The 18926-nt window shown below is 39.3% G+C and overlaps 3 protein-coding genes across 4 annotated transcripts; 1 reads left to right on the top strand and 2 right to left on the bottom strand.

Moving 5' to 3' along the window:
• Positions 1 to 1999: 1999 nt before the first annotated feature.
• On the bottom strand, positions 2000 to 4793 carry LOC103517289 (40S ribosomal protein S29). Its single transcript, XM_008482314.2, has 3 exons — positions 4724 to 4793; positions 4210 to 4309; positions 2000 to 2149 (listed from the first exon to the last, which is right to left on the bottom strand). Exons 1-3 carry the CDS (start codon positions 4783 to 4785, stop codon positions 2141 to 2143), a joined length of 171 nt encoding a protein of 56 aa, XP_008480536.1. The 5' UTR covers positions 4786 to 4793; the 3' UTR covers positions 2000 to 2140.
• A 372-nt stretch (positions 4794 to 5165) lies between these two features.
• LOC103517295 (putative ATP-dependent RNA helicase C550.03c) lies at positions 5166 to 10597 on the top strand. The gene is made up of 6 exons (XM_008482320.1): positions 5166 to 5282; positions 7604 to 7754; positions 8229 to 8410; positions 9360 to 9503; positions 10242 to 10292; positions 10529 to 10597. Exons 1-6 carry the CDS (start codon positions 5166 to 5168, stop codon positions 10595 to 10597), a joined length of 714 nt encoding a protein of 237 aa, XP_008480542.1.
• Positions 10598 to 14663: 4066 nt separating this feature from the next.
• LOC103517290 (40S ribosomal protein S29) lies at positions 14664 to 18899 on the bottom strand. Of its 2 annotated transcripts, none has more exons than XM_008482316.3 (3): positions 18720 to 18899; positions 16848 to 16947; positions 14664 to 14812 (listed from the first exon to the last, which is right to left on the bottom strand). In XM_008482316.3, the coding sequence occupies exons 1-3, from the start codon at positions 18779 to 18781 to the stop codon at positions 14804 to 14806; spliced, it is 171 nt and encodes a 56-aa protein (XP_008480538.1). In that variant the 5' UTR covers positions 18782 to 18899; the 3' UTR covers positions 14664 to 14803. The 2 variants fall into 2 exon arrangements, with proteins under 2 accessions (XP_008480538.1, XP_008480537.1); XM_008482315.3 differs by lacking the exon at positions 18720 to 18899 and adding an exon at positions 17393 to 17565.
• Positions 18900 to 18926: the final 27 nt, after the last annotated feature.

The following is an 18926-nucleotide window of genomic DNA, read 5'->3' on the forward strand; positions in this document are numbered from 1 at the left end:
CAAGACAGAATAGATAGTAAATTGCAATGACCTACATACCTGAAATCGATTCAGCCTTTTCTTCGGTCAAATCAACAGATGTCAGGATTTCAAAGATTTCATGTTCCTCCAATAAAGATTGGTCCACCGTGGATTTCGCCTCGGAAAGAGATTCTTCATTCGAAAGCACATCTTGGTTGTCAGATTCTTCCAATTTGGGACTGAGCATTTGAGTTTTATCCACCACTTCGCCAGTAGTATCAGTTGAAACATTGGATAATCTGTCCAACTCTTCTTCAGCTTGTGAAGGTTCTGGGATGTGTTCATCTGAATTGTCACGGACTTTAGCCTTCGCTGAAACATTGGATAATCTGTCCAACTCTTCTTCAGCTTGTGAAGGTTCTGGGATGTGTTCATCTGAATTGTCACGGACTTTAGCCTTCACAACCGTAGTGATTATTATTGGGGCGAAAGGTAGTTCTTGTTTCGGAAGTGGTACACCACCTATGTTCACACTTCTCAGAAGATCTTCTTCCTCGATACTGGTAACGTCAGAAGCTTGGACATGTTGTAAACTTTCTTCATCACTAATCTCATCCAGTTGTTTGATTTCGATGACTTTGGATATCATTACGGGCGCAGCTAGTTTCAAAAAAAAGTGAGAAACAGTAAAGAGAATAAGAGGAGAAGAAGAATAAAATGAAATATAAAAAAAAAGACAGCGAGAGAGATTAGGAGGAAAAAATTTTTAAAACGTAGAGGAATAGGGAGGAATGGAAGGGATAGAGAAGGAATATTGCCTTTTCAAAACTCACTTCACTTTGCTTCCTGCTAAAATTACGATATTTCGAAGCACTGTGATCACTTTTGATACCTAAAAAAAAAAGAGCCTTTGACAGTCATAGATATTTGAGATTGCTCAGTATTCTTTGCTGATGGTAGATCTACAATGAAGGACGACGGATCTGCCTTCAGAAAATAACCATTAAACCATGTCAAGATTGTTCAGACAATTTCTAGAGGAGATCCAACATTTAAAGACTTTGGACAGTGGACACTCAACTCAGTTCAACCAAAAGAAAAGTGAACTCATCTGAAAAGAGAGCAAATTGCAATCCCTTGGAATTAAATAAAAAAGAAAGTAAAAATCTCTCTCCCAAATTCCTTCCTCTTACTTTTTCCTGTTGAGTCCCTTATTTTCCATAAATTATCTCCGTGTTCCTTCCTTCATTTTATTTTTTAATATTCTTACGTCTGTGGTTTACTTTTAGTTTTCTCTTTTTCCCCTACTTAATTTTTTTGTTTGCTTTTACTTTCAATAGTTTCATTTTTCAACAATCAATATTAATATTGCTATTCAGAATAATTCAGATTACTGTCTGCTTTATAAGTCCTAACTACTTAGAAGGAAAAGAAATATAGACTTGTATCCTCTAAATGGGGAGTTACATAAATAATGCTAAACTACTCAGGTATCTACAGATTACTTTTGAAATTAAACCCATTAGATAAAGCAATTTTACATCCTACAGGAAGTACAGGATACTTTGAACCTTTGAAGCTAAAGGAAAAACCTGTCCAAATCATATAGATAAGGTGATGGCTGATGGCCTACACAATACTAAAATCTACATTTTTGGCCAATCTGAAAACTTTTGCACCTCCTGTGTCCGTATTTTTTGAGTCCCTTCCTAGCTGAAAATAATCATCCCCATGATTAAACTAATAAACTTTATCATCCCCAAGTTGAATAAACACTGAAAAAACAAGACCCAAATCCTCAAACATCAAAGTTAATCCCCCAAAAAGTTTTTTCATCCTTTTTATAGGAGAAAAAAATATTCAGAGATGAAATTTTATTTTGTTAAAAAAACCTCTAGATTTTTTTTATCATCATGACTGGAAAAAAGTTGAGGGCAAATATTCAGAGATGAAATTTTATTTTGTTAAAAAAACCTCTAGATTTTTTTTATCATCATGACTGGAAAAAAGTTGAGGGCAAAATAAAAAGTTCACCAGATTTTTTTTGAAAAAAGCAACATTATATTTCAACACACATTATTTATATGATAACAGATTCTTTACAGAGAATGTCCTGACCTTGAAGTGAAATACAGGATGCATTTTTCTTTTTGGTTTTTGTACACTCCCCACCAGCAGCTTAGTCCAACTGAAACAAGAAAGCAGAATTTGAAAATTAATTTAAAATCAAAGTTACATGACTCTCCTTACTGAGCTAGCTTTCATTGAGGTTATTTAGATAGAAGTTACATTGTCTTCTTCTTCTTTAAGTCATTCAAAGTGAATTCGCAGTATTCGCGGTTTGTTCGGGGTATTCGCAATTCCTTCGCGGTATTCGCGAACACATTGCGAATACCGCGAACAAACCGTGAGAAAATCGCGAACCAGTTGCGAATAACGCGAACAAATCGCGAGTACCGCGAACAAAGCGCGAATTCCACGGACTAACCGCGAATACCGTGAAAAAAATCGCGAATACCGCGAACAAACCGTGAATACCGCGGACTAACCGCGAATACCACGACAACGCGAACAAATCGCGAGTGCCGCGAACAAAGCGCGAAATCCACGGACTAACCGCGAATACCGTGAAAAAAATCGCGAATACCGCGAACAAACCGTGAATACCGCGGACTAACCGCGAATACCACGAACAAATCGCAAATACCGCGAACAAATCGCAAATACCGCGAACAAATCGCAAATACCGCGAACAAATCGCAAATACCGCGAACAAATCGTGAATACCGCGAATAAACCGCGAATACCGCGGACTAACCGCGAATACCACGAACAAATTACGATCGTGAACAAACTGTGAATAACTCAAAAGAAGACAATATACGTAACTTCTATCTCAAAGGAATCTCCAAACCAATGGTCAAAATGTAGGAGAAACCTCTCCTCAACCCCCTACATTTCCCCTGATCCCCTACTTTTTTAGTTTTGGTAGTAGGGGGTCAAGGGGAGGTTTCCTCAGATTCTTCAAAAGTCTCAATGTTTTCGTTCACTACATCAGAACTTTCTGTGATGGGTCGTATGTTCTCCTTGTCAAATGTTTCCTCGGAAGTTATTTTATCATGTTCTTCACTTATTTCTAAATATTTCTCTTCGTCACTTTTAAATACACTTGTATTATTGCCTGCGGTATCATCAGTAGTGTCAAATGTTTCCTTTGATATCTCATTTAGTGTATTTTCTGTTTCTGGAAAGGTTTCCACACTTTCTTTTTGATTCGTTTCAAGACCGTCCGTCTTATCAATTATTCCTTCTTCTAAAACGGCTTTCGTTTCTATTTTGTCACTTTCAGTCGCACCAAATATTTCAACATGTTTTTTGGGAAATCAAGAGGTCCTATTGGAGTATTTAAGATTACCAAGGAGTCTCGCACTATTTGGTGCCGCAGGTGAATTTTTTTAATGTTTCGGTCTACAATAGTAAGAGAAGCATGCTTTCAAAAGAACGGTTACTAGTTAGTTGTGGTGCCATAATAAGTAGCTATAACATTCTAAGTCAGGAACCTATTTACCCTTCAATTGAAATGTGTTGATGTTAGAGTTGTAAGACACAGATGGTCTTCTTGTGACACTCAAGCCCACATTGGAGATAGAAACATACACAGAACGCCAACTCCGAATAGGACATACATTTATTTCTTGTGACACTCAAGCCCACATTGGAATTAGAAGCACAATAAGCCTACTCCAAGGCTCAGGTACATAAGCAAACAGCCCTAAAGGATGGGTTAGCTTCAACAAATCTAGAAACATACCTTTTTGAAACCGATGATTGCAGCATACTCTCTGAAACACTGTCTGCACAGGTTCAATCCGTATTTCCTGATGAGACCGTGTCCATTGGAACAGGAGCGGCTGCAAATGATAAATTAACACTCGGTTAGGCTTCCAATGCTTTCGTTGATCAACACAGTAGTTGCCAGTCTGAATAGGTACTTATTTTCAAATGTTGCCTGAATAATGGTTAAGAGCCTTTTGATGCTGCTTAATTCCAGTTTATACATCTTCAAGAGGTATAGACTGACAGAGGAAACTGTAACACAGAGTCCACTCCGAATAGGACATACATTGATTTCTTGTAACACTCAAGCCCACATTGGAATTAGAAGCACAATAAGCCTACTCCAAGGCTCAGGTACATAAGCAAACAGCCCTAAAGGATGGGTTAGCTTCAACAAATCTAGAAACATACCTTTTTGAAACCGATGATTGCAGCATACTCTCTGAAACACTGTCTGCACAGGTTCAATCCGTATTTCCTGATGAGACCGTGTCCATTGGAACAGGAGCGGCTACCAGCTTAGTCTGGCTGGGGGACTTCAAACAGGGAGTATACCCGCCTGAATTTCCCTCGCTAAAGAAATAGCAAAGGTTGAGTGCGAAGGACAACCTCTCGAAAAATGTTTGTAGCCAAAACCAAATGTCAACCCAAAGCAATCACCGACCCTGTCTGTAAACGGGAAAACGCGAATAACAGCATAGGTACGGAAAAAGCTAGCCATTCCGAGAACAAACCAAATCTGTTAGAATACAGTGTACCTCAGGCGGGAATCAAACAAGGCAGGTGCGCTGTCTCCCAAACTGAATAGGTCAGCTACTTCTAGTTTCCATGAAGCCGCCAAGCATTTAGGAACAGTTCAAAGTTCGTCACCAGCCTGCCTTCAGCCTAAGTACTTCAAGTTGACTGTCTACAGCACAAAACTTACCAGGATCTTGATCCTTGTCCGTATTTGCGGGGGTGAGAGTACCAGATGTTGTTGAAGCCCATTTTACGCCATCATTGACAAAAAAAAATTGCACTCCCTTTTTGATTGCTAATATTTAATTTTCTGGTGTTCTTGTGTTGAAGCAGAACCTAAGTAAATAGGGAGTATTGTGTCTCTTATTATCACCCATCTGATGAGGGACATACTACGGGATGGGCATGCTACGACACAGACCACATGAGTCTAATGTAGCAGTTGTTTCATTGTTACGAAATAACTGAGGTGAAACACTTGGGCGCGAGGTTATACTTATGGCATTATCTAACACTCTGTTTTATTCAACAGAGTTCTCATATTCACTGACACCACCACCCCGGGTCCGTCTGTCAATGCGTCCGATCCGAACAGTTCCGACCCGCCCAAACCTGCCTTGTATTATCAAATGCTCACCCTGCTTACTTCGGACCCTGTCATGTTAGGATCCCTGAGTATGAACCACACTATTGTCAATATTCAGGTGCAGAACATATGGGGTGTGGTTAACACTCCTATACTTAAGGTAAGAAAGTTACCCCCTGTAGCAAATACTTTACTTCTTCCTAGCTTTTTCCAATTTAAATAAGATCGGCTTTTCTTGTCAGTCTCTTCCAGGCAGCCCTATTGTTTACTTCCTGTCCTGATAATTTTTTCTCTCCCAAGTCTTGATTCATACAATTTTTCCACTTTTTCTTTGGTCTCCCTCGCCCTTTTCTCCCTCGCCCTTTTTTCCCCCTCACTTCCATTCTCTCGACTCTTTTTCCCTATGTAGCTCTCATCTCTTCTGTCACACTGCAGTCTCCTTTCCATCATAAAGTAGGTACATTGTATCTTGTAAGCTTCGTACACTATATCACGGTTGACTAATTTCAATTTTTAATTAATCCACTCTTTGACTTCTGAATATATGAAAGAGAAGTTATTGATTACCTCTTTACCATGTTTCTTCTCTATGGATTCCACCTCTATATTCATATCTGCTATGATAGACATACCCTGTGGGAAACACATAGAGATATAAGTAAAGTTGAAGAATAGAATAGAATATACCTTGTTTATCCTGCTGGGATAGGACTGAAAAGTCCCTTTACTCCCGCAGTCTAAACAAGGTCTCGTATATTTGATGGGTCCCAGCCGAGGCATAGAATTTTATCCTCATTTATTTGAGATTTTGACCACATAATAATGGAGCTCTAAGGGTTAGGTGGTAGAAAACGCCTCCGGCGTTAACCTCGCCTAGTGGTTACCTTCCACTCAAGAGTCTATTATTATTATTATTATTATTATTATTATTATAGTGTGGACAATGCTTAACACAATTCAATGTTTACTTATTGTAGACAATGTTGTTACATTACACTCCATTTAACTTCGTGTGCATTGAAAAAGGTGTTACATGAAAAAAATTGCAGTCCAAAAGGAAATGAAAAAAAGTTTCACACTGTGTTAAATGTTATTCAAACCAGCAGCACGACCTTTATGTAAATGTAAGTTATCTCCCTCCCTTCCCATTTTTCCCTCTATTACCCTTTTTTCCCTTTTTCCTCCTCCTTTCTCCCTCTGCTTCTCTTCTCTTTACCTCTCCTCTTCTCTCCCTCTATTACCCTTTTTTATCCCTTTTCCCTCCTTATTTCTCCTTTGCTTCTCGTCTCTTTACATCTCCTCTTCCTTTATCCCTTCCTTCCTTCTTCCCGCTATTACCCTTTTTTTATCCCTTTTTCCTCCTCCTTTCTCCCTCTGCTTCTCTTCTCTTTACCTCTCCTCTTCTCTCCCTCTATTACCCTTTTTTATCCCTTTTCCCTCCTTATTTCTCCTTTGCTTCTCGTCTCTTTACATCTCCTCTTCCTTTATCCCTTCCTTCCTTCTTCCCGCTATTACCCTTTTTTTATCCCTTTTTCCTCCTCCTTTCTCCCTCTGCTTCTCTTCTCTTTACCTCTCCTCTTCTCTCCCTCTATTACCCTTTTTTATCCCTTTTCCCTCCTTATTTCTCCTTTGCTTCTCGTCTCTTTACATCTCCTCTTCCTTTATCCCTTCCTTCCTTCTTCCCGCTATTACCCTTTTTTTATCCCTTTTTCCTCCTCCTTTCTCCCTCTGCTTCTCTTCTCTTTACCTCTCCTCTTCTCTCCCTCTATTACCCTTTTTTATCCCTTTTCCCTCCTTATTTCTCCTTTGCTTCTCGTCTCTTTACATCTCCTCTTCCTTTATCCCTTCCTTCCTTCTTCCCGCTATTACCCTTTTTTTATCCCTTTTTCCTCCTCCTTTCTCCCTCTGCTTCTCTTCTCTTTACCTCTCCTCTTCTCTCCCTCTATTACCCTTTTTTATCCCTTTTCCCTCCTTATTTCTCCTTTGCTTCTTACTTTCTACGACCAATATGTATAGGGAACCCACACTTACTTACTTTCCGTGTCCTCTGCTTTCTCAAGCCTTGAATTTTTAGTGCTTTCTCAAGCCTTGAATTTCCAGTAGTCCGCGACTTAGAGAGCGCGGTTATTTGCTGTAATGACTTACTTAATGAGAAAGTATTGCACTCGGTCCAAATTTTCAAAGTCAGGAAATGGCTGTAAATATCCGTTCCCATTTGCCGTGAGTTCCATCCGATTTTTGTCCAGTATAATTTAATGAGTGCTCCCACAACACACGACACGATTTTTTCCCGAACGACACAAAATCTCCTTGTAGGCAATGTAATTTAAACGAGAGTGTTCCCAGCTACACGCGACACGATTTTTTTTTTCCGAACGACAAGTGGGAACAGGCCTGAACACAGAGTCAATATGAAGTAATTCATTGTATTGTTTGTACTATGCATCTCCATTCCCCATCTATTGTTGTTTCAATCCTCAGTTCTATCACATATACAAGAGAAAAGAGGACCACAACAGACTCTCGGAACTCAAGCATTTACTCTCGCACAAGGGCATGTCTCTGTATGCAGATTACGATAGTAAAGTGAAAGTACTGCAGGAACTCAACTACATCAATAGTCAAGGCATAGGTAAGTTCGATTTTCGCCATATTATAGGTACCACGGTACCAGGGCCCAGGGCCTATTATTAAGGGGAGCGAGGAAGCCAGGCCCCCTCGTCCCCCCCCCCTCGACCAAATCCTGGATATGGCCCTGGAATCAGGGATCTTCTACATGGAAAGTAAGCGCGTGACCACTGGGCTAACTGATGCCCTTAATGCCGCGTTGTTTTTTTTTTCTTTTTAAGCACTCTGTTTTATTATTATTATTATTATTATTTTTTTTTTTCATTATGGTAATTAAAATGAGAGCTCACCTTCAGTAGGTTAGGACTCAATTTGGAGTCCTAACCTCTGTCATTATTGTAACCTATTATCTTGTATTGTAAACAAGAATAGAATAGAATATACCTTGTTTATCCTGCCAGAATGAGACTGAAAAGTCCCTTTACGCCCACAGTCTTTTAAGTGTAATTCAATCATTCCATCAATTTCACCTTTCCAGTTCAATTGAAAGGCAACATTGCTTGCGAGATGGGCAGCAAGAATGAACTTCTCATCACGGAACTCCTGTTTCAAAATAAGCTCGTCAACTTTACTCCGGAGGAGATAGCCGCTCTGCTTTCCTGTCTAGTGTTCCAGTCTAAGACTACAACACCTACCGAACTACCTGAGTCACTCAAACAGGTAAGATAATGGGACATCTAGTTCTAAAGGTGTGTCCACACATAGTCAACATCGATGTCAACTGAACCGTCCATAGTCTAAAAAAGCACTGAGAACTACTGAGTAGTGTCCAAGTTTTTATCCTTGAAAGATCAACTTTTGGAATGGTAACAAATGGACTCTGCAGCCAACTCCGATAGCGTAGTAATCGTGAGAGTGAGGGAGAGATTCGGTTAAAGAATAATACATATATCTTTGTGCATCATTATTAAGTTTATTTTTATTATTAATGATGGATACCTAAGTACTTACAAATCTTATTATCCATTGTTAAACATATGTAAGTAAAATAGTGCTCCTTTAAACTGCTCGAATAAGACTAAAGAGTTCTGTGGTTAAATTCTTATACAATGTTGAAGGTAAAATTCCAAGCCTCGCCTCGGTTGGCATTGAACCCCTGCCCTCCTGTTTACCAGACGAACGCCTTGACCAACTAAACCACCGAGGAATCTCTCCCTCACTCTCACGATTACTACGCTATCGGAGTTGGCTGCAGAGTCCATTTGTTACCATTCCAAAAGTTGATCTTTCAAGTATAAGAACTTGGACTATCTGTGTGTCTGTCTGTCTGTCTGTAAACAAAATATCTCGAGAACGGTAAGAGCTAGAGACTTGAAATTTGGTATGTAGCTGTCAAATGTGACAAGGATGCGACACGAAACTTTTGGTTGAGACCGGTGCAACGGTTGGTGGCATTTTACCGCTTTTTGGTGGTTTTCGACCGCTTTTTGGCGGTTTTCAGCTATATCGACTAAACGGTTAGAGATATTGGCTGGGACCCATCAAATATACGAGACCTTGTTTAGACTGCGGGAGTAAAGGGACTTTTCAGTCCTATCCCAGCAGGATAAACAAGGTATATTCTATTCTATTCTTCAACTTTACTTATATCTCTATGTGTTTCCCACAGGGTATGTCTATCATAGCAGATATGAATATAGAGGTGGAATCCATAGAGAAGAAACATGGTGTTGAGAGAGACAAAAGTTCGGAAGAGGCGGACAACCTCAACTTTGGCCTGGTACAAGTAGTGTATGAGTGGGCCATGCAAAAGGTAAGGCCATATTCGATTCCTGCCCAGGGCAAACTTTATTCTAAACAGATTAAGTTCGTTCGCGGAATGACTGACTTTCTCCAAATTCTCCTACCTTCTTATTCGCCTTTTCCCGTTTACAGACAAGGTCGGTGATTGCTTTGGGTTGACATTTGGTTTTGGCTACAAACATTTTTCGAGAGGACGCCCTTCGCACTCAACCTTTGCTATTTCTTTAGCAAGGGAAATTCAGGCTGGTATACTCCCTGTTTAAAGTCCCCCAGCCGGACTAAGCTGGTCTACTCCCTGTTTTACGTCCCCGAGCCAGACAACCTGCTTTCTCCTATCCTGTCTTCTTTCTCTCTTCGCTTTGTAATAATAGTACTTACACAAGAAATAAATGTATGTCCTATTCGGAGTTGGCGTTCTGTGTATGTTTCTATCTCCAATGTGGGCTTGAGTGTCACAAGAAGACCATCTGTGTCTTACAACTCTAACATCAACACATTTCAAACTTATTTATACTGCTCGGATAGGACTGAAAAGTCCCTTTACTCCAGCAGTGGGCTACTACTATTATTGTAGTCAAATTCTCAAATTATATTGAGGATAAAATTCCAATTCCTCGACTGGGATTGAACCCACGCCCTCCTGTTTACCAGGCGAGCGCCTTGACCGCTACACCTCAGAGGCAGGCTTTCGGAACTATAAGACCTCCGTGTTTAACCCTGTTTTGACTCTCTTCTCTTCTCGTTTCAGCCGTTCAAAGACATCATGACGCTGACAGACGTCCAGGAGCTTATTTATACTGCTCGGATAGGACTGAAAAGTCCCTTTACTCCAGCAGTGGGCTACTACTATTATTGTAGTCAAATCCTCAAATTATATTGAGGATAAAATTCCAAATTCCTCGACTGGGATTGAACCCACGCCCTCCTGTTTACCAGGCGAGCGCCTTGACCGCTACACACCACAGAGGCAGGCTTTCGGAACTAAAAGACCTCCGTGTTTAACCCTGTTTTGACTCTCTTCTCTTCTCGTTTCAGCCGTTCAAAGACATCATGACGCTGACAGATATCCCATTTTTCAATTATTCCAGGGAAAACATATCTTGAAAATATCTAAACCACTCATAACTCTCATAAGTTTTCAATTATTCCAGGGAAAACATATCTTGAAAATATCTAAACCACTCATAACTCTCATAAGAGAGAGATGAGGCTCTGAGGGAAGGAAAGGAGTGAGAGACAGTAAAGAGAATAAGAGGAGAAGAAGAATAAAATGAAATACGAAAAAAAGACAGCGAGAGAGATTAGGAGGAAAAAAACTTTTAAAACGTAGAGGAATAGGGAGGAATGGAAGGGATAGAGAAGGAATATTGCCTTTTCAAAACTCACTTCGCTTTGTTTCCTGCTGAAATTACGATATTTCGAAGCACTGTGATCACTTTTGATACCTAAAAAAAGAAAAGAGCCTTTGACAGTCATAGATATTTGAGATTGCACAGTTTTCTTTGCTGATGGTAGATCTACAATGCAGGACGACGGATCTGCCTTCAGATAATAACCATTAAAACTTGTCAAGATTGTTAAGATAATTTCTAGAGGAGATCCAACATTTACACTCGTATTTAAGAACAAGAATGATCGTTCTTAGATCAGTCTCAAGTCAAAATTGACCAATCAAATGCCTTGAGACTATGCTTAGCACGAACTTAAGAGTCAGCATTTTGTTCATAAATATGGGTGTTAAAGTCTTTGGACAGTTCAGTTCAACCAATAGAAAAGTTCAACTCGGTTCAACCAATAGAAAAGTGTCATCTGAAAATAGAGCAAAGTGCAATCCCTTGGAATTAAAATAGAAAGTAAAAATCTCTCTCCCAAATTCCTTCCTCTTACCAAGTACTTCGTTAAAATCTATGGATTTTTGTTTTTCACCAATGACTAGGTCTTTTGTGTTATCATGATCCACTGTGTCGTCCTTTAAAGCCATCATTTCATTCACCGTTTCCTTCGTATCATCGAGATCAGATGATATTTCACCAGTCGAGATTTCTTCGTCTAAAATAGGTTTTGAAGTTTCCTCACCTTTATCGTTCGAAGCATCTTTGCCATCATCTTCTGAAACTTCTTGTATTGGTTCAGCTATTTCTAAAATGTGAGGTGTTTCTAAAATTTCTTCTTCAAGTGGTTCGACCTGGGCATTTAGATCGTCTGTGCTTCTTATTATCCTGATTTCATGTTCTCCATTATCGTCTTTTGGTGTTTTTTCATTACCTGATTCAGTGTCAACATCAATAGGTTCTTCTGAAGCAACTTCTCCCTACGCTTTCTAAATTTGAATCTCATTATTTTTCCCGCGCACACTTTGGGGACGAATTTCTTAGAGAAGAAATACTTTTTTTAAAGAAAATCTTTTCCGATTATTTATTATTTTTGACGATCTTTACGAAAAAAATACATTTGGACAGTTATATTTTTCATGAGAATCATCAATTATGAATTGATTTCATTTCACAGTACGGTGCCTCATTTAATTTGAATGGACAAGATGCACTTCATTGGGGCATCAATAAAGGTAGAAACACACTACCATCACGTTACGTCACGTGATAGTAGTGTGGCTGTCCTGAACGAAATTACCTACAAAATTATGGGAAAACATTGAACTACATCTTTCTGACTCCCTATGATTTCACGTGACGTGACGTGAGGGTAGCAAGTTCCTACCTCAACTCTATTTTTTGCTGCAAGTCGTGTGAATTACGTCACGTGATAGTAGTGTGGCTGTCCTGAACGAAATTACCTACAAAATTATGGGAAAACATTGAACTACATCTTTCTGACTCCCCATGATTTCACGTGACGTGACGTGAGGGTAGCAAGTTCCTACCTCAACTCTATTTTTTGCTGCAAGTCGTGTGAGGGGGGGGGGGAATAAGGAAAAGCCAACAATCGTAAAATTGAAGGAAATTTCCTCATTTTTAATTCCAGCCTCATTGGTAACTCTGAAACTCTGGGCATAGCCAAGCAAAACAAGCTTCAATTCCACACGGATTTCTTGCCATACTCACGTTTTCACGTCACTCTCGTAAAAAAAGCAGTTAATATGCATGAAGTTGCGTACGACTGTGGGGAAAGCTTCAAGAGTACTCAAACGTGTACTCTAATGGAAAGACAAATAAAACTTTCCCAGCTTTCCCTTTCTTTTGACGTTAAAGTGCCCAGAAAAAAAGAAAAGCGAGGAGATGAATAAGGAAAAGCCAACAATCGTAAAATTGAAGGAAATTTCCTCATTTTTAATTCCAGCCTCATTGGTAACTCTGAAACTCTGGGCAGAGCCAAGCAAAACAAGCTTCAATTCCACACGGATTTCTTGCCATACTCACGTTTTCACGTCACTCTCGTAAAAAAAGCAGTTAATATGCATGAAGTTGCGTACGACTGTGGGGAAAGCTTCAAGAGTACTCAAACGTGTACTCTAATGGAAAGACAAATAAAACTTTCCCAGCTTTCCCTTTCTTTTGACGTTAAAGTGCCCAGAAAAAAAGAAAAGCGAGGAGATAAAAAAAAAACGTAAGGAACCTATTTGAAGAACAAACACTTCTTGAATAATGCACTAGCTGTAGAGAGGCAAATGAAAGTTGAGAGAAAAGAGAATGTGATGAAGGAGAACGTAAAAGCATGTCAAATATTGTAAAAAATATGATATGGAAAGACAAATAAAACTTTCCCAGCTTTCCCTTTCTTTTGACGTTAAAGTGCCCAGAAAAAAAGAAAAGCGAGGAGATAAAAAAACGTAGGAAACCTATTTGAAGAACAAACACTTCTTGAATAATGCACTAGCTGTAGAGAGACAAATGAAAGTTGAGAGAAGAGAGAATGTGATGAAGGAGAACGTAAAAGCATGTCAAATATTGTAAAAAATATGACGATGCTGTCAAAACTTTCACGAGTAGAAACATGTCGAGATGAATCTTGTCTGACAAACTCAAGACGTCGAAATAATAGCATTTGTCACGTGGGAAAATTTCTATGAAAAATTTCGTGTCAACCTACGGCAAGTTGCGCAGAAGGCCAAAGTGCATTTTAACAAGAGGCTGGAGACCTTAGGAATTGTCTGCTCGAAAAAAGACAGCCTCCCAAGTAAATCAATAAATGAACTTTCTTTCCCTAATGAACTTGTGTTTTCCCACTCAAGCCATCCACTTGAGGCAGACTCGCTGAGTGGATATCCCATTTTTCAATTATTCCAGGGAAAACATATCTTGAAAATATCTAAACCACTCATAACTCTCATAAGAGAGAGAGATGAGGCTCTGAGGGAAGAAAAAAAGTGAGAAACAGTAAAGAGAATAAGAGGAGAAGAAGAATAAAATGAAATACGAAAAAAAGACAGCGAGAGAGATTAGGAGGAAAAAAAAATTAAAACGTAGAGGAATAAGGAGGAATGGAAGGGATAGAGAAGGAATATTGCCTTTTCAAAACTCACTTCACTTTGCTTCCTGCTAAAGTTACGATACTTGAAAGCACTGTGATCACTTTTGGTACCTAAAAAAAGAAAAGAGCCTTTGACAGTCATTGTCATAGATATTTGAGATTGCTCAGTTTTCTTTACTGATGGTAGATCTACAATGAAGGACGACGGATCTGCCTTCAGATAATAACCATTAAACCATGTCAAGAAGATAATTTCTAGAGGAGATCCAACATTTAAAGTCTTTGGACACTCAACTCTACAGGATACTTTGAACCTAAAGGAAAAACCTGTCCAAATCATATAGATAAGGTGATGGCCTACGCAATACTAAAATCTACATTTTACAGGTAGTGTCTCAAATACCTACACTAATTTCAACTGGATCAAGTGTTGGCTATTTGGCCAATCTGAAAACTTTTGCACCTCCTGTGTCCGTATTTTTTGAGTCCCTTCCTAGCTGAAAATAATCATCCCCATGATTAAACTAATAAACTTTATCATCCCCATGTTAAATAAACACTGAAAAAACAAGACCCAAATCCTCAAACATCAAAGTTAATCCCCCAAAAAGTTTTTTCATCCTTTTTATAGGAGAAAAAAAAATATTCAGAGATGAAATTTTATTTTGTTAAAAAAACCTCTAGATTTTTTTTATCATCATGACTGGAAAAAAGTTGAGGGCAAAATAAAAAGTTCACCAGATTTTTTTGAAAAAAGCAACATTATATTTCAACACACATTATTTATATGATAACAGATTCTTTACAGACAATGTCCTGACCTTGAAGTGAAATACAGGATGCATTTTTCTTTTTGGTTTTTGTACACCCCCCACCAGCAGCTTAGTCCAACTGAAACAAGAAAGCAGAATTTGAAAATTAATTTAAAATCAAAGTTACATGACTCTCCTTATTGAGCTAGCTTTCATTGAGATTATTTAGATAGAAGTTACATTGTCTTCTTCTTCTTTAAGTCATTCAAAGTGAATTCGCAGTATTCGCGCTTTGTTCGCGGTACTCGCGATTTGTTCGCGGTACTCGCGATTTGTTCGCGGTATTCGCAATTTGTTCGCGGTATTCGCAACTGGTTCGCGGAATTCGCGAACAGTTCGCGAATACCGCGAACAAACCGTGAAAAAATCGCAAACCAGTTGCGAATACCGCGAACAAATTGCGAATACCGCGAACAAATCGCGAGTACCGCGAACAAATCGCGAGTACCGCGAACAAAGCGCGAAATCCACGGACTAACCGCGAATACCGTGAAAAAAATCGCGAATACCGCGAACACATTGCGAATACCGCGAACAAATCACGAATACCTCGAACAAACCGCGCATACTGCGAAAAACCACGAATACCGCAAACAAACCGTGAATACCGCGGACTAACCGCGAATACCACGAACAAATCGCGAATACCGCGAACAAACCGCGAATACCGCGAACAAACCGCGAATACCGCGAACAAACCGCGAATACTGCGAACAAACCGCGAATACCGCGAACAAATCGCGAATACCGCGGACTAACCGCGAATACCACGAACAACTGTCCAGATTTAAAAGTTTGAGATGACACTCAAGAAATGTTAATTGTTTCTATTCTAAAATTACTTAAATTGGGTACCCTAAGTGCTGGTCATTGCATTTTAAATTTCTAGATCTCTCCAAAGATAGGACAATAATTGTCCTATAATTATTACACCAAGGATACACATTACACAATGGTGAATACAACAGACTACATCCTGAGTAATTTATACGTAACTTCTATCTCAAAGGAATCTCCAAACCAATGGTCAAAATGTAGGAGAAACCTCTCCTCAACCCCCTACATCTCCCCTGATCCCCTACTTTTTTAGTTTTGGTAGTAGGGGGTCAAGGGGAGGTTTCCTCAGACCTACATTTTTGTCAGAGCTCATTCTCTCTTCTGCTTTCAGAAAGGAAGGTTCTCTGTCATCTCTGTTCCCTCTCTCCTCTCTGATATCTCCAAATAGCCAAATATTGACTACATCCTGAGTAATTTCACACCGGAGTCCCACAGGATCACGTGGTATACAGACTAGGTGCAAACACGATATCCCGTTTGATAACCTGAATCGCTTGGTCCATTTTGAGCGGTAGATCCCGCTCGCCGAATATTTTGGCGCCGTCTTTGATAGATCGGAGTAGTTCACTGAGTTGCTGTATACATCGGACGATGATACCTTCCTGGACGTACCAAATATTTCAACATGGTTTTTGGGAAATCAAGAGGTCCTATTGGAGTATTTAAGATTACCAAGGAGTCTCGCACTATTTGGTGCCACAGGTGAATTTTTTTGTTTTGTTCTACAATAGTAAGAGACGCATGCTTTCAAAAGAACGGTTACTAGTTGGTTGTGGTGCCATAATAAGTAGCTATAACATTCTAAGTCAGGAACCTATCACCAAATATTTCAACATGGTTTTTGGGAAATCAAGAGGTCCTATTGGAGTATTTAAGATTACCAAGGAGTCTCGCACTATTTGGTGCCGCAGGAGAATTTTTTTAATGTTTCGGTCTACAATAGTAAGAGAAGCATGCTTTCAAAAGAATGGTTACTAGTTAGTTGTGGTGCCATAATAAGTAGCTATAACATTCTAAGTCAGGAACCTATTTACCCTTCAATTGGAATGTGTTGATGTTAGAGTTGTAAGACACAGATGGTCTTCTTATGACACTCAAGCCCACATTGGAGATAGAAACATACACAGAAAGCCCACTCCGAATAGGACACACATTAATTTCTTGTGACACTCAAGCCCATATTGGAATTAGAAGCACAATAAGCCTACTCCAAGGCTCAGGTACATAAGCAAACAGCTCTAAAGGATGGGTTAGCTTCAACAAATCTAGAAACATACCTTTTTGAAACCAATGATTGCAGCATACTCTCTGAAACACTGTCTGCACAGGTTCAATCCGTATTTCCTGATGAGACCGTGTCCATTGGAACAGGAGCGGCTGCAAATGATAAATTAACACTTGGTTAGGCTTCCAATGCTTTCGTTGATCAACACAGTAGTTGCCAGTCTGAATAGGTACTTATTTTCAAATGTTGCCTGAATAATGGTTAAGAGCCTTTTGATGCTGCTTAATTCCAGTTTATACATCTTCAAGAGGTATAGACTGACAGAGGAAACTGTAACACAGGACTTATCATCCCAAACTTGAGGTCAGCATAGGTACGGAAAAAGCTAGCCATTCCGAGAACAAACCAAATCTGTTAGAATACAGTGTACCTCAGGCGGGAATCAAACAAGGCAGGTGCGCTGTCTCCCAAACTGAATAGGTCAGCTACTTCTAGTTTCCATGAAGCCGCCAAGCATTTAGGAACAGTTCAAAGTTCGTCACCAGCCTGCCTTCAGCCTAAGTACTTCAAGTTGACTGTCTACAGCACAAAACTTACCAGGATCTTGATCCTTGTCCGTATTTGCGGGGGTGAGAGTACCAGATGTTGTTGAAGCCCATTTTACGATTATTTAGTCAAATTTATGACAATTTAAAGGAAAAATTCGCAAACTTGTGAAATTTACACGTGCTTCACGAGGCAGCCATCAAAAGAAATCTCGATTTCCGATTTTTTGTTTACATCTGCCATCGACCATTTTTTTTTCCTCTGTTGACAAGGCTCGTTTACATCGTCCACTTTTGGCCTTGATCCCTTCAATATTCTTGGTCGATCATTGATTTTTTTAATACGTAATAATTAAATTTGTTTTCAAAAACAATGTAAATTTATTAAAATATAATATCGTAAATTCATAAAATGATAAAATAACTATGATGAGATAATTTTTAATGTAAAAAAATCAACCGTTGAAAATGAGAAATCTTGATCCGGCACTGATCGGCACACAGATTTTTCTCTGTGCGTTGTTCATTCCACAAATGGAGTTGAGTTGGAAATTTTTATCAAAAATTCGAAATTTCAAATTTGAAAAACTGGATTATCTTTGCTGTATGGAAAAGTCTTCCTGATTTTCTTAAAAAATAAGATCCTTGTAGTTTCTTTGTGTTGTGAGTGTTATTTTGTCGTGGTCATGAGTAGTACAAGTTACAGTGAGAACTATGATAACGCAAGCAAGGGTCAGAGCCCTGTTTATTTACAAGAATAAGAAATAAACAATACATAATATATGGTAAATAAGGGAACTATATATAAAACTTAATCTGTTTAGAATAAAGTTTGCCCTAGGCAGGAATCGAATATGGCCTTACCTTTTGCATGGCCCACTCATACACTACTTGTACCAGGCCAAAGTTGAGGTTGTCCGCCTCTTCCGAACTTTTGTCTCTCTCAACGCCATGTTTCTTCTCTATGGATTCCACCTCTATGTTCATGTCTGCTATGATAGACATACCCTGGGGAAAACACATAGAGATATAAGTAAAGTGGAGCTGCTTAATTCCAGTTTATACATCTTCAAGAGGTATAGACTGACAGAGGAAACTGTAACACAGGACTTATCATCCCAAACTTGAGGTAAGCATAGGAACGGAAAAAGCTAGCCATTCCGAGAACAAACCTAATCTGTTAGAATACAGTGTACCTCAGGCGGGAATCGAACCCGTGACTTGACGCTAACAAGGCAGGTGCGCTGCCTCCCAAACAGCTACTTCTAGTTTCCATGAAGCCGCCAAGCATTTAGGAACAGTTCAAAGTTTTGAAAGTTCGTCACCAGCTGCCTTCAGCCTAAGTACTTCAAGTTGACCGTCTACAGCACAAAACTTACCAGGATCTTGATCCTTGTCCGTATTTGCGGGGGTGAGAGTACCAGATGTTGTTGAAGCCCATTTTACGATTATTTAGTCAAATTTATGACAATTTAAAGGAAAAATTCGCAAACTTGTGAAATTTACACGTGCTTCACGAGGCAGCCATCAAAAGAAATCTCGATTTCCGATTTTTTGTTTACATCTGCCATCGACCATTTTTTTTT

Source organism: Diaphorina citri, unplaced genomic scaffold, assembly GCF_000475195.1.
Source record: "Diaphorina citri unplaced genomic scaffold, Diaci psyllid genome assembly version 1.1 scaffold1797, whole genome shotgun sequence".
Taxonomy (NCBI): Eukaryota; Metazoa; Arthropoda; class Insecta; order Hemiptera; family Psyllidae; genus Diaphorina; species Diaphorina citri.